This window comes from Macrotis lagotis, chromosome 1 (genome assembly GCF_037893015.1).
Source record: "Macrotis lagotis isolate mMagLag1 chromosome 1, bilby.v1.9.chrom.fasta, whole genome shotgun sequence".
Classification (NCBI taxonomy): Eukaryota; Metazoa; Chordata; class Mammalia; order Peramelemorphia; family Peramelidae; genus Macrotis; species Macrotis lagotis.
The window spans coordinates 290,423,406-290,450,681 of NC_133658.1; the positions used below are offsets into that span (position 1 = coordinate 290,423,406).

Below are 27,276 nucleotides of genomic sequence, written 5' to 3' on the forward strand. Positions count from 1 at the left end.
TGTTTCTTGTTCAGATGTACAGGAGGCTAAAAGAAATATAAATAGGCTCTTATCTCAAAGAACTCATCAATCCATCATCCAATCTCCAGGAATTAAGTGCTCACCATGTATGAGGACTAACACAAAGATGAAAATGAAACAGTCCCTGCCCTTGGGGAGTTTATAGACATATACACAAAGCCTCACTAAACTTGGGGGGGAGGAGGGCTTGAGCCTCAGAGAAAATGAGGACAGGATGAAGGTCGGAGATGATCCCTGACATCTTGGCTCCCCTCATTTCTTACCACTTTTCCAAGAGCTAGCTCAACCTCCGTGAAGCCTTTTTCAACTGAGAAAGTGCTACAATCTCCTCATAACCCACTAGTGCCTATTCTCCAGTGATTTTCATGAGTATAGAAAGAGGTCGTTGGATGTAATTTAAAAAAACCCCCAACAACATTGGATGTAGAAACAAGAAATCCAGTTTTAAATTCTGATTCTTTCTTACACTGGATAATCTCTCCTTAACTGTAAGAAGGGGCTAATGACACTTAAAATATTTGCCAAATATGAGGAAGAGGCAATTAGGTAGCCCAGTGGATAGAGTACTAGGCCTCGATTAAGAAAATTAAATCTGGTCTCAGATATTTACAAGTTGTGTGACCTTGGGCAAGTCACTTAACCTGTTTGTCTCAGTTTATTCATCTATAAAATGAGCTGGAGAAGGAAATGGCAGACCTCCTCCAGTATCATTCCCAAGAAAACCTCAAGTCACACAGAGTTGGACATTTTAAATGTGATCAACAACATATGAGGTAAACACTTTGTAAACTTTAAAGCACTTTATAAATGTGAGTGAGGAACAGTGAAGCGGCAGTGAATCCAGCTTTGAATTTGACATCAGAAAGACCTGGATTCAAGTATTGCATCTGCTGCATTCTGGGTATGGTATCAAAAGCAAATCACTTAATCATTGGGGCCTCCAGGCATCTCCCGAAAACTGTAAGTCACAAATTTGCCGGTATGTACACTCAGAAGATGCTTCCAAACAAGACATTCCCAATATTGATGGAAATACAGGTCCAAAACAATGAAATATATTATTATATTATTTCTTAGGTAGAGAACTACATTTTTCACTTTCCTAGGCTTCCCCAAAGTGCATAAGGATAGGCAATTCACTAAAGACTTGTTAACTTGATTTGATATTCAAGTTCACATAGCTGAACTGCTTTATTTTTCTAGATAAGGAAACTGAGCCCTAGAGAGAAGTATCCAAGATCATAATCCAATCCAGCTGAGAAAGTCCTTGTGGTCTTTGATATTTAAGTGACCAACAAATGTCAATAGATTGACCTACAATCTGGGCTATATAGACCTAGATGAAAATCCAAACATCCAAAAAAAAAAAAGCTGGGAAAATATCCAGGGTGCAAAAATTTTTTAGAGACATTTTCTAAAAAAAATAGCAAAGAAGAGAAAAAGTTCCTCTCAAGAGCCTTTCCCCTATTTTTCAGAACACTCTCACCTTTAAATGCATTAATCATAATACTTTCCTCCAAGGTCAGTTTTGGGAATACAGACTTTTAAAACAACATTACAGCTTTAGCTTTGTAAAATACACTAAGAAATTATCCAGAGAAAATTTCATTTTCCCCCAAATTTTTTTGCTAGGAAATGATTTTTCCCATGGAACTAAAACTCCTAGAGGGTCTCCATCTCATAGACAAACACAGAGACTGGTTTGATTTCAAAAGGACTCTTTTTAAGGCTGCTAGCAGGATGTTCTGCTGCCTCCCTGAGGCCATCGATCTGTTTCTAAGCCAGTGTACTCTTGAAGAAATCAAACATGTTTTTCTCAGTACAAAACCCTTCCTAGGGGAATAAGGTAATTTCTTTTTTCACTCAGTCGGCCCAGGATCTTTGGAATGTCATCCCTCCCCAATCTGGCAGATTATACACCTGTATATGTGCTCTATAAGGGCTACTCACATGTTGACACATGTGTAGGTGTGTGTAAAGCCTGTGGGAAAATATGAAAGATGCTCATTTCTCTCAAAGGCCTTGGTAGTCCATCTGCTCCTGGGACAACAGTGATACAGATGGTGCCCTTTTAGGCAACTCCTGCTGCTGCTGCAGCAGCCAGAGGCTCAGGAGTCCCTGGGTTCAGATTTCTAACCCCCCTTTTCAGGCCTAAGGGTGTGTGTGTGTGTGTGTGTGTGTGTGTGTGTGTGTGTGTGTGTGTGAAGGGGGGGCCCTCAGGGGAGCATTAGGAAGTATAGAATGTCAGGGCTAGAAGGGATCTTCAAACATTGAATGTTAGAACAGAGAACATAGAATGTTCATACTGAATGGGACCTTTGAATAGAGGATGTTAGAAGGCAGCATAGAATGTGACAGAAGGAACCCAAGAACAGAGATTAAAAGGACCTTTGTTCTTAGAGGGGAGCTTTCAACATAGAGCATGGAATGTCAGAACATGAAGAGACCTTTGAACACAGAACATTAGAATAGAGCTTAGAATGATAGGGCTGAACTCAGAACACATCAAACATAAAATATTATAGAGCATAGAATGCTTGGCTGAGAGTATCTTTGGAAGATAGAACTATCCCAGACAAGTGTGGCAAAGGACTCCATTAGCAGGTGGAAAGTAACTTTCTTCTTCACCCCTATGGGGACTGAGGAATCCCCAGGATATGGAAAATTAAAGCAATCATCCTGGAACCTCTTACCCCATAAGGTCCCCAACCCAACAATGCTGTAAGAACCAGGCATCTGGGATATCAGAGAAACAAAAGGTATAGGTACTCTAAAGGAGAATGTGTTGGGGTGTGTGTGTGTGTGTGTGTGTGTGTGTGTGTGTGTTTATGTTGTTACTCACCCATTGATTTCAAGAATATTCCCAGAGAGGAATTTCTTCTTATCAGGGCAAGTATTAGAAATATAGAATTTTAGTTTCCCAAGGCAGTGAGATGTTCTCTCAGGGTCCTACAACCAATGTGGGTCAGAGCAGAGACTTGAACTTGGATCTTTCTGACTGAGGCCAGATTCCAATCTACTATATCCCATTGCTTCTCATATTAACAATGAGGAACCAAAGGGTTAGGAGATGGGAGTTATTCCTTCTCAGAGCATGTCCTTGGTCCCCTTGATACCTGATGAGAAGTAATCAGAGGTCCAACACCCAAAAGAACTCATACAAAAGTCAAGAAAAACCCAATGTTCTCACAATCTAGCACCAGCTCATTCTTTTATCTAGGCAGCCTGGTACCAAGGAAAAAATCTCTAGAATGGAGCATAAAGAGACTTGGATTCTTATCTTAGTGAGGTCCCTAAAAATGAGGATAGGTACTGGACTGGAATTTCATAACTATAAAGCTACTCCTAGTGAGGAAATGCTCTCTTGCCAGTGAAACTCAGCACCATCTCTTCAATTTAAGGGGAAAGGTAGGAAATGGGTATTTTTAGAGAAGCCACTTTTGTGTTAGTCACTGTTCTAAGTACTTAATAGTCGTCCCATTTGATACCCAAATAACCCTGGGAAGTGCTAATATAAACCTATTTTTACTGTTGAAGAAATTGAGACAAACAGAAGTTAAGACTTGCCCAGGAAAACATAGTAAGTGTCTAAGATCAGAACTTCTGATTCCAGGCTCTAACCACTGCACCAACCTAACTAGCTTGCCCAGGGCCCCAACTGTCAGTATATGTCAAAGATAGGAATTAAACTGAGACTTCCCTGACTTTAAGCTTAGTTCTCTACCCACTGCCTTATGATAACAGCTTACAGCTGTTATATAACAGCTTTTGTATTTTAAGGTTTACAAAGCAGCTTTCATTTATTATCTCATTTGATCCTCATTCTAATATAATCGTTCTCATTATCCCCATTTGATAGATAAGGAAATTAAGGTTCAGAGAGCTGTGTGATTTTAGACAAATCTTTTAACTTCTCTGGGCCTCAATTTCCCACCTCTATCTCCCTAATCAACCATAAAATTAAGGAAATGGACTAGATGATCTCCACTAACCCTTCCAGGATTATATCATAGATTAGAAATCTATGACTCTATAACTTGACTAAGGTTATCTAAGGGTTCCAACACAGGTTGAAAACAAATAAGTAAATAAATGTAAAATTTATATATATATATATATATATATATATATACACACATATGTATGTATGTATATTTATATATGTATATGTTTAAATAGCACTTTTTTCCAGTACACCATTTACTCTGACCTAGAACAAATAACTCCACATGTACAGGCCTCCATATTCTTATCTGTCAAAAGAGAAGAACAAAGGTTGCCTGGCCCACCACCCAGGGTAGTAACAAGGCTTCTCTTGAATGACATGCCTAATACTAGGATTTATTCTTGAACAAACACCAAACTGAGTGTTGAGGGTAATGTTACTATCATTTTTTTCTAACCCTTATTGACCTGGAAGCCTTGGGCTGCAGGTCTCTGTTTCTGTCCCTGCTGTCATACATAGGCAAGTTTTACTGGGGTGCTGCTTCCCTTCTTCTCCCATAACATGGGGTTCTGAAAGCTTCAGTACTCTTCCTTCTACTTTTCCCTGACCTACCACAAGATGTTTGAGAGTCTTACAGAATGTTAGAACTGCAAGGAATCTTTACTATCATCTGCGCCAGAGGTTCCTCCCCTTTCTTACATCCCTGGTTGACTTGACAGTCTAGGGAAGATGATGGATCAACTCTTCTCAGAATAAGGTATGATTTCTATACTAGAGGTGAATGAAAATGCTTAATTTTTTTGTAGGTTTTTGCAAGGCAAATGGGGTTGGCACTTACTTCTTAGCTGGAGTGTCTTCTATCTATCTCTTGCTTTATTTCTCTCATCTCCATCCCTCCTGGGAGACCATTTTCCCAGGACACACTTTCCACAGGTTGGACTATCTTCTTCCCTGCTGGGGCTATGTACCTTCCATTGGCAGGGAGGGAAGGAACACCCCTAAACTTCACTGCCCCTGAGAAGGCTATCATTTAGCCTTGTCACATCATATCCTAGAGTTAGAAGGGATCTCAGAGGTCACCTAAGCCAACATCCTCCCTTTTCAGATGAGTAAATTGATACTCAGAGGGCTTAAGTTGATTTTTGAGGTCTTAGAAGAAGTAGACTTAGAAGAGACTAGATTTGAACTTTGACTCAGGAACTAGACCTCTTGGCAACATCAGGTTGCCTTGAAAACACACCAAAATGGTGTCTTTCTGGGTTTAAAAGGACACTACAGGAGTAGCATCATTTAAAAGTAGAAAAAGGTATCTTTGGAGCCAAATTCTACCTGTTACTCACTACTTGTATGACCTTGGACAAATGATTCTGTGTCTCGAGTCTGTTTTCTCTATAAAATGAGAGGGTTCAATGAACTCTAGGTAATTACCTCTTCCCAACTCTTCAACTATGAGTCTATGATAGTTGAATACATGGAGCTACAGTGTAGTGACACAAAGAGGGAAAGAGTTCTCTGGCTTTCCTAAAATTTCTGTGTCCTCTCTTACAGAATTCATCCTAAAGGCAAGATGCTCAAAAGGGTTTTAAACATAAGTCTCTGGTTCCCTCTAGTGTCCAAAGAGAGAACCTGCAGGTACTATCATTCCATTGGATGGTATGGTCCCGTATACACGGAAGACACTAATCAACCTGAATTACAAGTCTTAAACCAAACAAAACTCTATTCTCTACCACTAGGCCTCACCCTGGCTGGAATTTGGTACTATGGGAATTTTCCTGGAGGGGGTAGTTTCCCACACTGGTGCTGTGTCTCTCTGTGTCTCTCTGTGTCTCTGTGTCTCTGTCTCTGTCTCTCTCTGTCTCTGTCTTTCTCTGTCTTTCTGTCTCTCTCTCTGTCTCTCTCACAGACACACACACACACACACACACACACACAAACACCTGTAGATTATAAAATCTTATGGTAGTGCTGAAAGATAGAAATACTAATGCATTATTAATGGAGTTAAAATGAGGTCCAATCATTCTAGAAATATCCAGACCATTTGACACAGTCATCAAGGACTCATGGACAAAAACAAAGGTCCCATATATACCAGAACACTCATAACAGAACTTTCATGGTAGTAAAACACTAAAAATATTAATTCTTTTATTAAAGGTGGGATTGCTAAGCAAAATGTGATATGTGAGTGTAATGGTGTACTACTGTGCTTGGTAGGGAGCACAATAGGAAGCACTTACTAAATCTTTGTGGTTAATCATTTTAGCACAATGAAAAATTCAGATAAGCATGTTAATTGATGTCAACTGATAGTGAAGTAAGCAGAACAAGGAAAATAATTATATAATGACTATGATGATATAAATGGAAACAAAAAAATACAAATGTCCTCAAAAAAGAGATGGGAAAATGCTCCTTCCTTCTTTATAGAATTGAGTGCCTCTGGGTATGGAAAATTGCATATACTGTCAGACTCAGTTGATGTCCTTGTAAGTTTTGATAAACTACTTTTTTCCTCTCCCTCTTTAATTCATCGTCTCAAAGGACTCCTCTCTGGGTAGGGGAGGCAGAAGCTTATATTTGGAAATGAAGGTGATGTAAAAACAAAAGATAAAAAAATTTTAATCTCGTGTTGAGAATTATCTTCTTCAACATTTCTGAAAGATGTCATCTGCTCTCTGTCTGAATACCTCTGTTGCCTCTAAAAACATCAGTAGTTGTTAAAAAATGTCTCATGTTAAGGCAAGATTTTCCTTCTTCCTACTGCTTCCTGTCCCTGGTCCTGGTTCTGTCCCTGTGGATGAGCCAAAAAAGCTTAATCCCTCTTCTATGATATTGGGTGTCTGATGGCAATTTCTCCAGGATAACCATTCCTAGTGCCCTCAGCTATTCCTCCCATGACATGGTTTCTCAGGTCAGATGGATAACCTTGAACTCACACTCCAGTGTGACACGTTCCTCTCTGATACCCAGAAGGGTAAATATTGCAGCACAGCATATGTGTACAATGGACATGTTTCTTTGGTGGACCACTCGACTTCTCAGTGCCTGACCACTCCTTTTCAGAGCAACTTGCTTTCCCATAATTCTCACAACATTCAAAATCAATTCTCCTCTGCTATGACATGTGTATCCATACAGGCCACCAAGAAAAAAGCAAACTAGGAAGGATCAGAAAAGGGTGTAGAGCAAGGGAAAGCTATCTTTTATAGAATTAGAGATTCAGAGAGTGGGAGAGCTGGAAGTCTTGTCTCACCCAGATTTAATATTCTTTCCAAGGCAGCTAGGTGGCACAGTAGATAGAACACCGGCCCTGGAGTAAGGAGGATCTGGGTCCAAATCCAACCTCAGACACTTAATAATTACCAGCTATGTTACCTTGGGCAAGTCACTTAACCCCATTGCCTTGCAAAAAAAAAAAGTATTCTCTCCCTCCCATTCCCAATGGACAGGACAGTGCCCAGAACAGGTGTATTTAATCATAAATTACTAAATTAAGGGTACCTTAAAATCAGCTAGTACTACCCCTCTTCCTTTACATATAAGGAAACTGAGGTCCAGGGGGAGGGAAGAAACTGACCCAAAACAAGATGGCTCCTTAGTGGCAGAACTACAAACTAAAAACTAGTTATTTTGATTCATTTCAGCTACTTCCAAAACAGGGAAATAATCCCTGTGGGCCACATACTTAGAAAACCACAAATTAATATTATCTATACTGTATTATATTTTTAAAACTTTGTTAAAGATTTCCAATTCCATTTTAAACTGGTTCTGCTGCCCTTGGAGTTTTGTGGGTCATTGTGGTGCCCATGCATCTGGCTGCTCTACACCATCACCACTGATCTCACCACAGGTGTACACAGTCTGTTCTGTCTGAATGTGAGTCGGCCTAATTTCATTTCTCTGACTATATCTCTAAGCCATAGAGAAAGAGTTTGGGGCATATTTGTCATAATGTATCAAGGTCACCTCACTAATCCTACCTCTAAGTGTTCCAGGTTTCTCATCTGTAAAATGAGAGAGGTAGACAACTTCCAAAGTTCCTTCCTTTTCTTAAGCTATTATCTTACCACAATAATTCTCTGCTCTCTCCTCTTTTAAGGATTGGGATAGTCGGGTACCTTTCCTTAGAGATAACAGCCTGCATTTTTGCCATTTACAAAGCTCCCCACACCTTCATCCCCTTCAAAGAGCACTGCCAATTTCTTACCTTCCCGGTAGCTCCATGGGACACATACTTAGCCCCTTCCCGACGGGCAATTTCCACTTGTTTTCGAGCAATGCAAGGTCTGGCAAGGGAGGTGCCAAGGAGATAACGATCTTCATATAAGGCACTGGACTGGACAGCTGGCCAGATGAACTCCTCTACAAATTCCTTACTGACATCCTCAATGAAAACCTATGGGGGCAAAAGGAGCAAAAAACCACTGGAGGAAATCTGAGACTGATCTGAATATCTTGCCTCAAAGAAGATAGACACAAAGGCACAACCCAGAGCAAAGGTCTAAAGGCTTTTTTCCCCTGCCTAGAAGGTTAGGAAAATACTGGAGGCTTTGTTCCCAGGCAGTTGGACCATCCTATCAGATGTCACAGGGGCAGAAGAAAAAGTTTTTCTTCTCCAAAGGGTCCTATATTGTTTAGCTCCTACCACAATTTCTTTCCAATGGGAACCCCATTCCCTTTCTGTTTATCTTCCTAACAGGATGGGGGTGGAGGATGAAGAACAAAAATGGTCCCAAACTAGCAGGAAGGTTGAGTCTTCCAGTAAGTGGCATAAATTTAAACTCTGAACCTCTAAGTCAAAATTTCAGAAAGGACCCTGGGTCTTCTGCTTATTGTTAAGAGAAGCTGCCCATAATTGTATCCAGCAAGGGCTGGAGTTTAGATAATAACCAGAAACCAAAGTCTGTGACTTGTCTGTTGCTTCCCATATCCAGTTTCTCACTGTAACCACTCCTCCACCTCCCACCCCTTGCCCAGTTTCCACTTCCTACATGATCGCTACCTTTTTGGCTCCCAGTTTCAATGCCTTCTTCCTGGCCTCTTCAAAATCCTCCTTCTGTCCAATGTTGGCCTGCAAAACAGAAGTGCAAAGAGACATTGTCAAAAAAGGAAGCCCATTTCAGAAAGAACAGCTTTTCCTATTCTTCCTAGCAGGGAAAGAAGATTCCCCTACATTAATAGGGTATCTATAACTTTCAAAGTCCTTATATATCCTTTGCTTCATTTTTGTCTTTACAATATCTATAAGGGAAGAGCAAATATTATTATTCTGATATTCCAGTTGAGGAAATTGTATTTTCCCAGATCTCAACCAAGAGATAGTATTCATAATGGGTAGGGAACTAGAGCTGGCATCAAAAGATTTGAATTTTAATCATTTATTAGCCTCAAATATATCAATGAGACCTAGGCAAGTCCCTTAAGCTCTCTGAACCTCAGTTTCCTCATCTGTCAAATGAGAGGGTCAGACTTACTAAACTCTAAGACCCTTACAGCTCTGGATCTATGATCCTGTGACCAGATATGTCTGTATGTGATCACTTGGAAAGGAGAGAGAGAAGAGGAAAGAGGTGGGGAAAGATAGAGACAGAGACAAAAACAGAGGGATGAAGAGATTGAGAGTCAGAGACAAAGAGAGGAAGAGAATGAGAGACACAGATAGAGACATACCAACAGAGAGAGAGAGAGAGAGAGAGAGAGAGAGAGAGAGAGAGAGAGAGAGAGAGAGAGAGAGAGAGAGAGAGAAAATACTAATAATTAAAGGAATCACAAAAGGTTACCCATAGGAGATGACAAGTAAGCTGGGTCTTAAAGGAAACCAGGTATTCTAAGGGGTGGAGCTGGAGAGAAGACTGGGCTGCCTCCAAAAGAATTGAATGACTTGTTCAGGACATAATAATCAGAATTATTTCTGTGGAGGGGTTAGACTAGAGTGCTGCAGAATTCTTAGATCTTGAAGGCCTTCCAGGTTTGGAATACAGACTTGTAAAAAAGGCATGAATGAAGGAGATGAAGGGCCAAGTGTGGAGAAATGAGAGGAAGGCCAATTTGAATGGAAAGTGGAACACAGGAAAGAAGAGTCTGGGAATTTTCCTGCAGGAAAAGCTATTGCACATTCCAGGTGAGAAGTGATGGAGCCCTCAGGGGTAGTGGGAAGTGGACAGATGTGAGTGATATGGTGGAGACAGAATCTACAAACTTAGCACTGATTTGCATGAGGTGGGGAAGAGCAAAACACTGGGGAAATCTCCAAAGCTGCAGACCAGGATGGCTGGAAGATAAATGGTACCTTTAACAGGGAAAAGATAAAAAGCAAATTGAGTTAGGTGGGGGGAAGGTGAGATAAAGATGAGTCCTGTTTCTGAGATGTTAAATTTGGGATGCCTAAAGGACATTCAGTTAGGGATAGATGTTGAAGATAGGGGATTGGGGCTCAAGAGAAAGACTCCAGTTGAATCTATAAATCTGGGAACCATCTGCTTAGATGATGAAATTCCTAAGAAAGAGGGAGCAGAAAAAAAGACAGAGCTTTGAAGGACATTGTCTTTCTTTGCCCCTATAACATTTTATCTTTCATGGCACTTACCATGAGCATAATCCTTTCTAGAAAAAAATAGCTACTAATAGCTAGCATTTTGCTTTAAAATTCTGCCAATATCCCATTTGATACTTCAACATCCCTGTGGAGTAGGTGCTATTATTTTTCCTATTTTCAGATAAGGAAATTGAGGCAGACTGGTTAAATGGTAAGCTCTTTGACGGCAAGAACTAAGTAATTTTTCATCATTGTATCCCTAGCACTGAAAACAGTACTTTATATGTAGTAGATAGTTGGTAAATACTTGATAAATTAAGCAGAATTGAATTCTGCTTGAAAGGTATTAAAATGTCTGTGAAATGAATGAATGTACACTCCCAAGATTCTAATTTTGCTCTTTGTATTGGTAGGGCCAATGAAAGGTTCCTGGTACATAGTAAATACTTCAATGCTTTTTGATTGATTTTTTTTTTTATTTTATCCACACCCCCAACTCCCACCAAGGACCCAATTTAACCCATTGCACATTAAAAATAACTTAATAAATAGTCCAATCATAAATGATTATAAGTTTCTTAAGGATGGAAAAATTGTCTTATTTATCCCAATATTTGTTCCTACTGTGCTTTGCATATAGTAAGTGATTAAAAAATGTCACTGAAGGGGCGGCTAGGTGGCGTAGTGAATAAAGCACTGGCCCTGGAGTCAGGTGTACCTGGGTTCAAATCTGATCTCAGACACTTAATAATGACCTAGCTGTGTGGCCTTGGGCAAGCCACTTAACCCCATTGCCTTCCAAATAAATAAATAAATAAATAATGGCGCTGAAAAGGAGTCATATTATGCTGGGATATTCTACTGGGATATTCAGGAGCAAAAATACAAAGAGTGTTTTTAATTTATGTTGCAGCTTCTTCTAATAGATTGTAAACTTCTACAGAGTAGAGTTTTTTTATCTTTAGGTCTCCACATCTAGCACATAGTATATTCATAAATATCTACAGATTTAAACTGAATTCAATTCCACTGGACAGCCCACAGGGATGAAATGACTTGGCCGCACACCAGTTGATGTCAAAGGTGATACTAAAACTCAGGTCTGGTTCTTGGCACTATGGCTGATAGAAGTCTAGGGACAGAGATATATCTAAGTCTGGGTTATTAGGACTTTATCCCAAGGGACAGCATTTAAAGATTTCCTAATTTAAAGGACATTGACAACAGCTAGAATCTTTCAGTCATGTAGAAATAGATTAACACCTAAATAAGAAGAGTAATTTAAAATAGGAAACTATTAAAATAAAATAGGAAACCACCAAATGGTAAGGAGTGAGTTGAGCTTCTTACAGCACTTCTCTCTTCCCTCAGTATAGCAGCCTTCCCAACAGTAAGATGTCCAGGAGAGGAAGTTTAGAGAAAATTAACTGATACCATCAGGTAGTACAAGTGGAAGTCTATAAAAACAAGGAAGCAGTGGGGAGAGTAGTAACACTTGACTTTCACTCTCATGGGTCATTCCACATTTCACTCAGCAGGAGAGAGAAAAGGGAAAAAGGTGAAAGCAGAACAAGAGAGTAAATAGATTAAGGGAGGAAGTAGTCTCTAACTAAATAAATTATAACTAAGCATTTACAAAAAATATTTATAGCAGATCTTTTTAGAGTAGCAAAGAATTGAAAGTTGAGGGGCTTCCCACCAATTAGAGAACAGCAGAACAAGTTATGTTATTTATAAACATGATGGAATATTATTGCACTGTAAGAAATGATGAATGGGGATGATTTAAAAAAAACCTGCATAGATTTATAAGAACTGATGCAGAGTGAAGTGAGCAGAACTGGGAGAAGTTACAATATCGTAGAGACAAATAATTCTGAAAGACTTAGGAACTCTTATTATACAATTCCAGAAGACTTATGAGAAAACAAGATCTAGAAGACTCAAAGAGCAAAATGAGATAATTTTTTTTTGGACAGCCAAAATGTAATTTGTTTTTGTTTGACTATACATGCTTGTAACAGAGTAGTTTTTTCTTTCATTCCCATTTGGGGCTTGTGGAAGGTAAAGAGAGAAAGTTGATTTTCACTGTTTGGGAAAAATCCTAAACCTTGTGTCTCAGAGTGTCTTAGAGAATATCACTCTGAGGAGGTATTCACACTCCCCTCCCCAAAACAGAGGCACATTTGTGCTGTTTGGCCCAAGAATTATTTATTTATTATTATTAATTACTAATGATTAATTAATTAATTAATAATTATTTATTATTTATTATTATTATTTAACTCAAGCATAGGAATTTCTACTAATGCTTCTGGCTCAGTGAAGATAATGTTCTTATCAATGAGAAGCAAGCAAGGACATTTCTGAACTGTCATACATCAGGGATTCAGACTAATTTGAGGAAGACCTGTCTGAATTAGAGGTTTTATAAAGGATTGCTATTTTGTTGGGCTTAAGTCACTGCAATCACTATGAGTTAATAAAATATCTTTAGATCATCAACTAGGTCCTGCTTGTAATTAACATGGAGATTATCTCTAAACCACCATTTGCTCTCTGGTAAGTAAAAATTTCCAAATATTTGCATTTCCTTCACTTGCTGAGATAAACTGTCTCCCATAGACAATACAATGATAAACTTGTAAGGAAAAGGGGTCACTGACCCTTTTTCTTCCCCATTCCAACCAAGGGTGTCTTTCCCCTAGATCTTGACCTCTTGCTCCTGAATTCTTGACCAGCCAACTGGATTCTCAGTCTGGTCTCATGAATGTCTGTACCCCAACCTTTTAACCTGGGTTCCTGCTCCCTGGTATGTCCATAATCCATACTACCTGCCTGCCCCTCCCTGCCTTAACTGCTTCTTACTCAACTTGAGCTCTGACCTATCTTATGTACAGAATTTGCTGACTCCCCTTCCTATTAGGCTGAACCTTTAGTCCTGGTCACAGAATCACAGAAAGTGAAGATGTGGAAGGGATCTTACAGGAATAAATCTCAGAACTGACATGTTACCAGATAGACACATAGGAAGCATTTATTTCAGTCCCCCCATTTTACAAATGAGGAAAGAAGATCCAGAAATGCAGTGATCCACTCAGGATTACATGGGGAATTATGTAGCAGAACAAGAATTTCACATCAGGTTTTTTTATTTCCAAATTCAGTGGGGCTTCTTGACTTTTTTCCCTTTTAAATTACATTATCTCAAGTCTGATGACCACTGAGGTCTAACTCGACAAATATTAGCTCAGTTCCTGAGGAACCATAAGAAATTCTAAATATGTAATATCTCAATTCATGGGCTTTTAAAGTTGTATTTATTCAGTTCTTTCCATTGGCTTCAACACTCTATGGCCCCATTTTGGGGTTTTCTTGTCAAAGATATTGAAGTGGTTTACAATTTCCTTCTTTAGTTCATTTTATAGATGAGGAAACTGATGCAAAGAGGGTTAAGTGACCTGCCCAGGGTACATAGCTAGTAGGTGTCTAAGACTGGATTTGAACTCATGAAGGTAAGTCTTCCCGATTCCAAACTCTCTACCCACTGTTCAACCTAGCTGCCCTTTTTATTGTGGTTCAATCCTGCTTTATCACAATGTAACAATACAGTACACTAGTGAATAAGTTGAATACCATTTCACTCTCCCCGTAGCCCTTGGTTAGTTGTAAAACAAATGGAGAGTCATGTAAATTCTGGATGAGTAGATATAAAGAGACAGACTCTAAGGATGTGGCACAGACTGGGTAAGGATATCGTCCAGGGTGAGCGTGAGCAGTCTTTCTTGTGTCTCAGTTTTCCATCTACAAAATGAAGGTTTTGGACGAGATTGTTTTTTAGCTCCCTTCCAGCTCTGACATTCTCTCTCCTAGAGCCCCCTCTTTCCAGTTCTGATATTCTTTGATATTCTGATATTTTAAAGTTCTTCAAAACTTTGATATTCTAGTATGCAAGATTCTTTGAAACAAAGCTGCCCCCAGACAATGCTGAATCTACTGACAACTAGAAAAAATAGATATTTTAAAGAAGAAAGTGAAGAAGTGAAAAAATAAAGAGATTTGCCTAAGGTCATCAGACTAAAGGAAGAGTCTGAGCCCCTTACCAGTCTTCTCCCTCACACCCTATCTCCCTATCTCCCACCCTCTCCACTACTACCCCATCTAAGTAGGAAGTGCCTTAGCCATGACAAGGAGAAACTTTGACATTGACACAAAGAGAGACAGACATACTGAGGCTAGCCAGGAGACAGATGACAAAGGAACCAGATGTCACAGGCAAATAGTCAAGTGGAAAGGCTCACCAGGTAGGCAATAACATCATAGCCTTGTTCCTTCAGCCACACCAGGATGCAGGATGTGTCAAGGCCCCCACTGTAGGCAAGAATCACAGTGCCTTTGCTTGACATCTTATCTAGAAAAATACAGGGAGAGTTAGTGACATTCTAGAGAAGGCAGCAAGACATGCCACGTTTGTCTTTATATCCCTACTCCAGTGCCCAATACAGGGTCTGGCACACAACTGGCCTTCATAAATGTTTGCAGATGATTGCCCAACTTATAAAGCCAACAACCACTCAAAATGTGGCCATGACCCGAAGGCAGGCTACCCAGAGAAGTGGGGACCAGAGAATCTTCCCACCCAGGCCTCCCCACCTGCTGCTTGAACCAACAAAAGCACTGCCCCGTCCTCAGCTCCAAGTTCCCATCCAATCCCTCCTCCTGCCCCAAGAAGCTGTGATTGGCTCTCCTCCTCAAGTTCCCCTGGGGGTTTTATCTCACAGACTGAGGCCCTGGGGGAGGAGAAGGTCATTGTCCAGGCAGAGGAGAGAACATTCAAACACAGTATCAGCTGAACAGTTTCTACCTCCCTGGAAGCAGGTGATGGAGGTGGGGGGTGGGGAAGTGGGAAGGGAGAAAGAAGGGAATGAAGGGGGAGGGGGTTAGCAGCTAACCCTTTCTTAATAAATGATCTACTATCTATCTGTCTATATGATATTTATCTGCCTATACCTATCTTATCAACTGAGGCAGCCTGTGATGCAAAGCACCAGGCCTGGAGGCAGGAAGCTCTGAGTTAAAATCTGGCCTCAGACCTTCCTAGCTATGAGACTCTGGGCATGTCACTTAATCCCATTTGCCTCAGTCTGTGGAATTGTAAAATGAGCTGGAAATCCATCCTCAGACATTTGTCACTTACTAACTGGGTGACCCTGGGAATGTCACTTAAACCTGATTTCCTTGCCAAAAAAAAAAAAATCTGGAGAAGGAAATGGCAAACCCTTCCAGTATCTTTGCTAAGAAAACCCCAATGGAATCATGAAGAATCTGAAATGACTCAACAACAAAAACTTATCTATATTCTATTCTATTCTATCTTTCTAATCTATCTGTCTATATATCTGCCTCCGACTTCCACTCTATCTGCCTGTGTGTATGTATGTATGTATGTATCAATCTGTCCATCTAAGGGCAGCTAGAGCCTGGAGTCCCTGGAGTCAGGAAGACGGAGTTTGAATTCAGCCTCAGACATTTGACTCTTATAGCTGTGTGGCCTTAGGCAAGTCACTTAACCCTGACTGCCTCACATCCAGGGCCATCTCCATCTCCTGATTCACATCTGACCATTGGACCCCAGATGGCTCTAGAGGAGAAAGTGTGGCACAGCACCTCCCCTCACTCATGTGCTAGTCATGATATCACTTCCCCTGATGTTATGGTCTTCTTCAAGAAGGAAGGACAAACATTATCTATGTATCTAATCTGTTATAGCCAGGAAGGTCTCCAAGACAGGCTTCAAGGAGGGAACCAACTTGTAGGTCAGTTAGTCAATCATCTCAGAGAATCATATCAGTCAATCATATCAGAGAAAAGTTTGTTCCTCAAGGTTTATAACAAAGCAAAAGCTTGAGGTGAGAGTAAATGGAAAGAATCTTGGAGTAAGGATCAGGAGACCTTGGTTCTGGTCTAGGATCTCAAATCTTGGCAAGTATTTTTATCTCTCTGAACCTCAGTACTCACATCTTTAGAATGGGGATAAAAATCTCTCTCCTGATGATTTCATAGATCTTTGAGGATCAGAAGAGATGGTTTGCATGAGAGCACTTGATAAATCACATGTCCTCATACTATGCATGTTGGATGTTCAGCTGTGAAAATCATGATTTGGAGGTCAAAATAACTAAAATGGGATTCAGTCAGACAGGATCTCTTGATGGGCAGGAAAATAGTTTTAGTAAGGTACTTAAAAATAGATAGGGAGTTTGGACTTCAGATCCATACTCAAATCAGTCCATCAACAAACATTTACAAACATTTACCTATAATGTTCCACATCCTATGCTAAGCCCATCCAAGAGAACAGATCTTTTTTTCAGAAGTAAACTGACTACCATAGATTTCATAAACACAAATCAAAATATGTCCTATGTGATTTATCAGATAAATGTTAAAGAAAGGCATATATGTGATAGATAAAGCCCATCAGTGATCATTCTATCCCTTGTCTTTGAAGATGCTGTGCCTGAAGGTAGGGGAGACAGAAGGGAGAGCTGACCATGACCCACATACAATGACAGCTCAACTTCCACCCTGATGTCTAGAATGGGATAATACCAGCCGGCAGAGTGAGCTAACCATGAAGTCTAGTGACCTATGTGACAGCCCCAGTTTCTCATCCAAAGTCTCAGCCACAGTCCCAGTAGGTGGTTTGCATAGCAAATAGGACTGGGCAATGGAACTGATAAGGAGGATGCTGGGAGGAATCTAAGAGGCTATCTAAGATAACCCTCTCATTTTACAAATGAGGAAACTGAGGCCCAGAGTATAAGTGACACCCAAGATCACATAGGTATTGAGAGATGGGCAGGATTTGGACTCAAGTCCTTACAGCACAAAGCCAATGCTCTTTTCACCATAGTGGACAAAAAAGTGGGTGAGGATAGAGAAAACATTTCATATTGCAGGGGTTGAGCCCTTGCAATTGGATCCAACTAAGGAATTTTTCTCATTCTAAAAGTTTGTGGAAGAGTATCTTCTTAGGGGGATGGGGGGGGATACAGTGAAATTACCTGAGCAAAGGATTTGGAATTGGAAGACTGTTCAAATCTCAGTCTTGCTCCTCATTATTTTTGAAACTTTGAGAAAATCACTGCACTTCTTTTGATCTCAGAAAACATTGCTAAGTGATCTTAGAAGGGCTTCCTAGTTCTAAATCTTCCCAGGGCTCATAGGCCCTGGTATCTCAGCTCAGGAATTTCTCTCTTTATGGTTGAGTGAACTTAGGCTGCTGAGGCAGAAGCAGGTCAAGTGACTGCTAGGATGAGTGTGGGGAGGGGCATCCAAATTCCTTCTAATCCCCTTTGAGCAACATGTGACTGGGCAGCAAATCAAAGACTGGGAGAGCCAGAAGGGGCCCTACTGCCTCCAGAGCAGGTCTCCTACACACACAGCCTGTGTACATGTAGCTCATTAATGTTTACTAAGCACTTTTCCTTATCACTATTCCATGAAATAGTGCTGGTATTATTGTTCCCATTTTACAGATGAAGAAACTGAGATTCTGAGAGGGAAAATAAGTTGTTGGGTATCACACAGTTACTTAGTATTGAAGAAAAGATTTGAACCTGACCCTCCTGATTTTGTATTCAATGCTATTTCCATTATGCCAGTTTCAGTATCTGTCATGCCCACATCTGAAAGGTGGGTAATATGGACAAGTGGTTGGAGGTAAGAAACTTGTACAAATGCTGGTAAGACCACTGAATAAGGTTTTGGGCCATAAGAAGACACTGACTATAACCAGAGGAAGGATTAGGAAGGATTTATAATTGCAAAGCCCAGGAGATCCATGGTGGACCACCTTGCCTAAACATTGGGTTTTACAGTTATCAGCACATTTCCACAAATAGGTTAAGGATTATCACATCCATTTTACTGATAAGGAAACTTAGGCTTAGAAAGACTAAGTGATTTGAGCAAGCTCATATAAGTGAGTTAGTTGGCAGAACCAGGACTAGAACCAAGGTCTTGGCTCTTAGTACAGTGCTCTTTTTCATACCATGGAACCTAAAGACTCACTGAATACTTTTATTGACTGTGTCCCTTACCTGAAAATCTCCTCTTCCTCAGCTCCATCTCCTGGCTTTCCTGGCTTTCTTCAAGTCTCAGCTAAAAATCTACTCTCTTCAAAAAGCCTATTCCAGTTCTTAATCTTAATGCCTTCCCTCTGACATGATCCCCAAATTATCCCATATGTATCCTGTTTATACATGGTTGTTTGCATATTGACTCACATTAGACTGAACTCCTTGAGAGCAGGGACTGATTTTTTTGTTTTGCCTTTCTTTGTATTTCCAGTGCTTACCAGGCAGTGCCTGGCACAGAATAAATACTAAATTAATGTTTGTTGACTGGCTGACAAACAATGCAGTCAATAAAACCATTAGGGTTTCCAGAAGACCCAACTTTCTTTCCTTGAATTTTCTTTAACCCTGTAGAGAGAAGATGGTGCAATGGAAAGGAGGATGGAGTCAGAGGAAGCCACTTTTGATCCCTAGCTCTGCCTCTGATTACCATGTGATCTTAGACAAATCTTTGGACCTCAGTTTCTTCATCAGAGAAACAAGAGGGTTGGATTAGATAACTTTTAAGGTCCTTTCCACATCAAAATCTGATTCTATTTCTTTTATCTTTGCTGTTGTATGTGCACATATTTGTGTATACATGTGCAATTATATGTACAGGTCTATTTATATGTTTATATACACACACATATTTGTATATGTATATAGATTTGTTGTTGTTGTTTACAGTCATGTCCTACTCTTCATGATTCCATTTGATGTTTTCTTGGAAAAACTAGTGAAGTGATTTGCCACTTCTTTCCTCAGCTCATTTTACAGATGAGGAAACTGAGGCTAACCAGATTAAGTGACTTGGCCGGGTCAGTCTGGTAAATGTCTGAGGAAGATTTGAACTCAGTCTTTCTGACTCCAGGCCAGGCCCTCTATCCACTTTATCACTTAGTAGCCCAGGTAGATTTGTACCTGTATATATATTTTCCCCTGTTTATAGGTTAAGCATTTGAAGGGACTGTATAAGTCATACTGTCTGATTTTGCAGATGAGAAAACTGGGGAACAGAAAATGAATGTGACTCGACTAAGGTCATATAGATAGAAAATTGCTATTTGAGTCTAACTCTTCCAACTCCTAACCTAGAACTCTCTCTCCACTGCAGATCTCTGGGATGTGTATATTGAGGTGGCAGGGCTGGGGAGGGGGTAGCTAATAAGCATAGAAAACAATGGAGTGATCAGAGAAGGTGATGCAGATACATTGTGAATTGCATTTATAATAGCTGGAACTGTATCCCAGGACTGACAATTCAGAAAAGGAGCCTGGCATTCCCAAGGCAGGTTTCAACCTGCTTAGCATCTACCAGCTTATATTCTCTCCTCTCCATCCATCCCAAGAGGTAGTTAAGCCAAGCTTCCTGGGAAGCCTAGGGACAGAAGAGGATCCAATTCCTGCTAAGGAGAGCTAGGTGCTTATTTAATAAAAACTGCTTGGAAAACTGGAAGATAGTATGGCAGAAACTAGGCATAGTCCAACATCTCAAACCCTATACCAAGATCAGATAGAAATGGTTTCAGTATTTAGATAGCAAGGGTGAAAATGCAAAATGGATAATTTTGATTACATTAAATGAAAAGGTTTTGCACAAATAAAATCAATGCAACCAAGTTTAGAAGGAACACAGAAAATTGATAAATAATTTTCAAAGCTAGTGTTTCTGATAAAGGGCTTCTTTTTAAAATATATAGAGAACTGGATCAAATTTATAAGACTACAAGTCATTCTCTAATTGAAAATGGTCAAAGAATATGAACAGACAGTTTTCAGATGAAGAAATCAAAGCAATCTATAGTCATATGAAAAATTACTTTAAATCATTAATTAGAGAAATGCAAACTAAAACAAGTCTGAGGTACTATCTCACACCTATATGAATGACTAAAATAATAAAAAAAGGAAAATGATCAATGTTGGAATGGATGTGGGAAAACTGGGACACTAATGTACTGTTGGTGGAGTTGTGAACTGATCCAACCATTCTGGAGGAAAATTAGAAACTACACTCAAAAGGCAATAAAACTGTGCATATCCTTTGATCCAGCAGTATCACAATTGGGTCTCTATTCCAAAGGTATTATTAAAAAGGGGGAAAGACCCACATGTATTATAACAGCTCTTTTGTAGAGGCATAGAATTGAAAAATTAAGGGGATGCCTATCAATTGGGGAATGGATGAACAAATTGTGGTATATGAATGTAATGGAGAACTATTGTTCTGTAAGAAATAATGAGCTAGAAGATTTCAGAAAAGCCTGGAAAGACTTGCCTGAAATGATACTGACTGAATTGAGCAGAACCAACAGAACACTGTAGATATTAGCAGCAATATTGGATAATGGACTTGGATGTATGATGGGTTCTCATAAGTTCAGTGATCAAGGACAATTCTGAAAGGCTTGTGATGGAAAATGCTATCCACATCCAAAGAAAAAACTATGGAATCTGAATGTAGAATGTAGAAAAGTCTACTATTTTCACTTTTTAAAACTTGTTTTATATGTATTTTTCTTTCTCATGTTTTTCCCTTTAATTGATTCTTCATGAAAATATGTTTAACATAATTGCACATATATAAGTTATATCAGATTACTCACTGTCATGAAGAGGGAAGGGAGGGAGATTGAAAAAATGTGGAACTCAAAAGCTTACAAATAGATGAATGATGAAAACTATCTTAGCATAGAATTATAAAAAATTTAATTTAATTTAACTTAAAAAGATAAAGAGAAGAAGATCTAGGTGCTTCAAGCAGGAGAAAGAATTCACTTTCCAGGTCTCAAAGGCAAAAGGTTCAAACACAGATACAGAGGGATTGCAAGACAATTTTCAACATTTCTCACATTCAATATTCAGTCATTTATTAAGCATGTACTAGATGGATACTAAGACAGAAATGAAATAATAAAAATTAGCTAGTGCTTAAAGGTTTGTGAAATACTTTTTAGAACACATTAGATCCCCTCAGCAATCCTAAGAAGTAGGTATAATTACTCTTCCCATTTTTCAGATGAGGAAACTGAAGTCCAGAGCAGTTAAGTGACTTGCCCAGAATCACACAGATAGGAATGTCTAAAGGGAAATTTGAATTCAGGTCTTCCTTTACTCTATCCTATTATGCCACCCAGATATCCGACTTCAAGAAGCTTCCATTCTAAATATAAGCATAATATGGATATATACATAACTAATATAAATATATGAAGAATCCTGCATATAATAGAGATAAGATTAGATAATACCATATGATAATATAGTAAATAAAATAGATAGATACATATACAATGTAAAACTACACAAAAAATATATAGAAGAGGCCTCCCTTTGATTTCTGTTCTTTTCTCCACTAGTTCTGATCTAGGTAAATTCAAATATTTCATATTCTCTCTCCAAGGATGGGGGTGTGTGTCTAAAGAACTTGGGGGAGGCAGATCAACATGTAAGACTACTCTAGTGGGAAAAGAAGCAACATAGACTTTGGTCTCTGAAAAGTCTTATCTGAGCTATGACCTCTTAGTAAACTATAACCAGCAATTTTTGTGCTGGGGACAAGCAGAAGAAAACAAATCCTAGGAAAATTTCAGGATAGAAGCCAGGTCAGCTTGGAGAAGAGTTCCAGTTTAGGTAGGGTTAGCAGAGGGAGGAAGTATGCAGCATCTGGTAGCTTCCAATTTTAGTTCTGCTGAAGTACTGCAAGCTATTTGCCCTCTCTCTGTTTAGTGCCCTGAGGCAAAGCCCAAGTCATCCCCACCCTAGTCATGGCTCTACCTCAATCATCTTTCCGCTTTAGCTTTGATGTGAATCCACATAAAAGGCTGGATCTACCAGGCTAAGAGTATCATGCCAATGAACTGGAATCATGCCCACTAACCCCTGACAGGCTGCTACTCAGCCTGGATACTGGAGAAGAGAGCTCTTTGGGGTTAGAAGCTGACAGACCTACAACAACCAGGTCATCTATTTTAGCTGAACTAGACTGGTGAGCTCCATTCCAGGCTGCTGACTACTGAACCATTCAAACAAGCCACTTTGAACAGAGGGTAGAACTCAGAGACCCAGATGGGCAAGGAAAGTTAGTGATACCTACAGTCCCAAGATTTACAAAACATTTTACATATATGATCTCATCTGATATAAAAACAACCTTGGGAGGTACTTGCTATTATTATAATACTCATTTTATAGCTAAGAAAATTCTAAATATCTGAGGTAAGATTTGAATTCAGAGCTTTCTAACTTCATAATCAGTACTTCATTCATTGGGCAAACAGCCTGAAAGTCAATGGAATTCCTCCAACCATCAAAGGGCTAACTGAACTGGATTTTTCCCTCCCCAGGCTCTTGAGTACTTGCCCAGAGAGTCTGTGAATGCCACAAGGTCTCCAAGCTGGGTATTTTCAAGAAGAGTTGTAGGTGAAGGCAAGGGGAAGCAGCCTACCTTGGGGTAACAAGAAGCAAGTCAATATGTTCTAGTGTCCTCTAGTAAGAAACTGCTAAAGTTAAGTGGCAATATCCCAGTAACTAACCTGCCTGCTGAAGCATTCAAACCAGCCCTAGAGGGAGCTCTCATGTTATTAAAGCTCTAACTAAGGCGGGGTGGTTGGAGAATCATAGAATCATAGAATTAGAGCCCACAGAATTAGAGTTCACTTCCAACTTATTTTACAGCCAAGGATATTCAAAACTATAAGTTAAATGACTTGCCCAAGGTCATTAGGGTATTAAATGATAGAGGCAAGTTTTGAATCCAGGTCATGTGTGCTTCACTGTACCATGATGCCCTAGGGAGACAAACTTCAAAACTCCAATTTAAAGGGTTTCTAGTGAAACAGAAAGTCAGTTAAACTAGAAAGCCAGAGAGCAGGTTGGCTGATCCTTCCCTCTTAGCTAAGGGCAAGCTTCTTGAAGCTCAGGAGCACAAAAATTCCTCATCTTTGCTAAGAACCCAGGATTCAGAATTTTTTTGCTAGTTTAAAATTCTATAGTGAGTTTGAACCATGCCAACCAGTTCTTCTCCCCAATCCTAATTTCCTCAATTGTAAAATGGGGCAATAAATCCCTGCTATAGTCTATCTTCCAGTTGGTGTAAAAACTACAAGAAATTATGTATATTGCAAAGGAGATGCAGAGTATTGAGTTTTAGGACTACTTAATTTTACTTAGCCTATCCCAATCTCTCTTACTTGCCTCTGGATGTTTCCCATCCTCTTCCTTCAAAAGTGTCTCCTTTTTCTCCAGTCAAGAGTAGAGAAGGCTTAAATCACCTTAGCTACTCACCACAGGTTTCCCCTTCCTGGTCCTGAACTTGTGCTAGTTTATTAGAAGATGTATATGGTTATGGACTAAGGTAAGAGAGGAAACAGTTGGTTTTGTATGGGGTTTGGGCAGAGGAATCAGGAAGAACCATGAATATAGTTTTTTTGGTTTTTTTAGGTTTTTTTTTTTTTGCAAGGCAATGGGGTTAAGTGGCTTGCCCAAGGCCACACAGCTAGGTAATTATTAAGTGTCTGAGGCTGGATTTGAACTCAGGTACTCCTGACTCCAGGGCCGTGATCTGTCTACCGCACCACCTAGCCACCCCATGAATATAATTTTTAAAAATTTAACTTAAAAAAATTTAGTTAAGATTTTTTTATTGAACAAATCACAATTTACTGATATCACATTAAAAAAGTTATTTACAGGGAAGATGGTCTAACTCTGGACTCTCTAGCCCTTGCTCTCCTTTCACTCCAGAGTCAGGGTGATAGAACTTGGATAACCTACAGTGGGCCAAACCAAACCTGCTCCGTCTGTGACAGATGAAAAAAAAGTCACTTCCTTGCCAACCTCTGCCAGAGCCCAGGTGAGAACATTTCCAGCCACTTCTCCTCTGGATGACAGATAGGTTCCACATCACCCCACCCCCACTTCCAGTCCTGCTTCACCAAGGACAGCCCCCTCTGTCCCTAAGACAGAAGACAATAATATCAAGTGTTTGCACAAAACTTGAAGATGTACGAGTTGCTCCCATAAACTCATTTGAATCTCACAACAACCCTGCAAGGTAAATGCAATTATTATGGACATTTTGTAGCTGAGGAAAGTAAGACTGACAGAGCCTAAGTTACTTGCCTATGATCATCCAATCAATAACCATTGGGGCTAGATTTGAATCTAGGTGGCACAGTGTCAGAAAGATCTGATTTCAAGTATATCCTCAGACATTGACTAGTTGTGTGACCCTGGGCAAGTCACTTCAGCTCTCTCAGCCTCAGTTTTCTCATCTGTAAAATGAGAGGATATTAATAGCAGTTACCTCATAGTGATATTTCTGAGGATTAAATTATATTTGTACTTTGCAGGTCTTAAAAAACAGTATAAATATTTATTCTTCTTGTTGTTTCTAGAACCACATCAGGCACTTTCTCTAGGAAGATATGCTGGCTCTAAATTGGCCTCTGGCCAATGGGTGATATATTGCTGTATTCTCATAACTCCTCATCCTTGTTTACCTCAGGCATCCATCTTGCAAATGGTTAACTGAAGGGCAGGGAATAGTTGTAGACCTGTGCCCCAGTCCAACCCAAGTCTCAGTCCCATGGGCACCCCAGAGCTTCCTCTGGCACATAGTTGAGACTGGTGATGGGGAGGTGTTTCCTTTCTTTCACAATGTCCTCAACCTCCATCTCCAAAAACTTGTCCCCAGGGCCAAAGACAACAGAAAATCAGACAGGGGAAAACCCCCATGGGTGGAGGACCTTTCCCGTTTTTTGGGGTGACTCCCATATCCTTCTCTAGCTTCCCTGGGCCAGCTCCTTTGGGAAGCAGCAAAAGAAGAGGCACAGTCTCTCAATTTTTCTAAGCAAAAAACAGAGCAATTGGGAATTGGAAGAAGGAAGTTACCTACCCAACTCAGATGAAGCAAAGTCCCTAGCCCTTCCCTAGGCCAGGCAGGACTGCTCTGCAAAGACTCCGAGGGCTGACCCAGTCCCCCAGCCCCCAGCAGGAAGGAGGCTGGGTGGCTCCCTGGCAGGTTCAACCGGAAAAAAGTGGGGGGGGGGAATGAAGTTCAGGGAAAGGTCTGTTTTCGGTGTTGGCAGGGATCTACCAGTCCAGGCTCATTCTTTCTTTAAGGCTCAAGGCAACCTGACCCCTTTCAGACCTCCCGAAGAACTATGTGGGCAAGAACTGAATTCGCCCCGGGACCCCAAGACCCTTTGTTTCCAATTCATTGATGTATTCCAAGAACAAGCGGCCAGGGATAGCATTTTAAGGGGCTTTCAGAAATGTTTACATCCTCTTGCCTTAGCCTGCAGGCTCTGCCTCCCATCCCTAGCAGGTTGGTCTTCTTTATTTGAGAGTTCACCCTTGCCTCTCTTCGATTATCCCTGACTTCTCTCTCTTCTCCTTGTTCGCTTCTGTACCTCATCTCTGTCTCCTCGCCTACAACTTGAGAAATCCCCTCAACCTAAATGGACCTCAGTTTCCTTATCTGTAAATCGGGATAGTGTGTAAATACCTTTCGGGGCTATCTCGAGGAGAGAACTTTTCTAACTTTAGCCATGTATCATTCTGACCTCAACTTCTCTCCCAAGCACTGTCCCTCGCACGTATCTTTTTTAGGAATATGACCTCTGATTTTCGGGGCGTAGGAAGTACCTGGGAAGTACAAGTCCGCCCCTAATCCGCTTCAGAGTTAAGTGACTTGGTCCAGCAGACAAGCTGGCCCAAAGGCAGGGCTAGAAGCCGGTTTTGCCCATCCAAGGGATCGGGATAGCCCCTACGCCACCCCACTAGCAGCCAGGTACATAGGTAGCACCTGCTGAACAAGGTTCGAGAAATTTAAATTTTGTTTCTTTTCTGTTCTGAACCGATCTTCTCCCCGTCCCACAGTTCGCTTCTTTCCCTCTCCCCGTTCCCCTCTTAGGTTTTTTCTCTTTTTCTACGTCTGAGCCTACGGCATCCCCCTCCCTGCAAGGTAGCGGGACCCTGGGGTGCGGGAGGCATGGGCCGGAGCCGGGCTCTGTTCCCTCCAGCTCCAGCAGGTGCCGACCTGGGGACCCAGGGCCCGCCTAGTGGCCCCGCGGCCGGGGGAGGACTGAGAGCCCGGGGGAGCCTGAGCCGGCCTCATTTCCCCAAGGAAGGAGCAGGAAACGTCGGTGCATCAGCACAGAAGCCAGTGGGCGGACGGGTGTCCTCCTTACCGGTGCTTGGTGAGGCCCCTGGAGGAGTGCGACCTGCTGCAGAGACAAGGCGGCTGGAATCGATCCTTGCGCTCTTCTCTGGCGCTATAAGAGCGACAGACTCCCCCTCCCTCTGCCCCCCCCACCGGAAAGTGGCTGGAGGAGGGGGCAGGGGGCGGTGCCCGACGTAGAGATGGCGCACACCTCAGGCCCCGCCCCTGCCCATTCATCCACCACTTTCCCCGGCGCGGTGCTCTGGGGATGCTTGGCATGCGTCCAGAGCAGGGCACCGCGTCCCCTCGGGCAGCCACTCCCTCCTCACCTCCAGTTCCTGCCCAGCTCGCAGCTTCCCTTCTCCCCCAGGCTAGTAGGGAGGGGAGAATCCCATACTCTGGAAGGCGCCCCACAAAAACAAGCTGAGCTCTAGCGAAGCGCCCTGCGGGCGGGGGGCAGGAAGGGGAAGGCAAT

The 27,276-nt window shown here is 41.0% G+C and overlaps 1 protein-coding gene across 1 annotated transcript in view; it reads right to left on the minus strand.

The window, feature by feature from the left end:
- Positions 1-26,938, minus strand: part of ASS1 (argininosuccinate synthase 1) — an 83,800-nt gene extending 56,862 nt beyond the window's left edge. The window contains exons 1-4 of the mRNA XM_074210920.1: positions 26,830-26,938; positions 14,813-14,922; positions 8,979-9,047; positions 8,184-8,372 (exon numbers count right to left, since the gene is read on the minus strand). Of these exons, the coding sequence (XP_074067021.1) occupies positions 8,184-8,372; positions 8,979-9,047; positions 14,813-14,917 (363 nt within the window). The 5' untranslated portion in view covers positions 14,918-14,922; positions 26,830-26,938. The remainder of the gene's footprint in view (positions 1-8,183; positions 8,373-8,978; positions 9,048-14,812; positions 14,923-26,829) is intronic.
- Between the last annotated feature and the right edge of the window lie 338 nt (positions 26,939-27,276).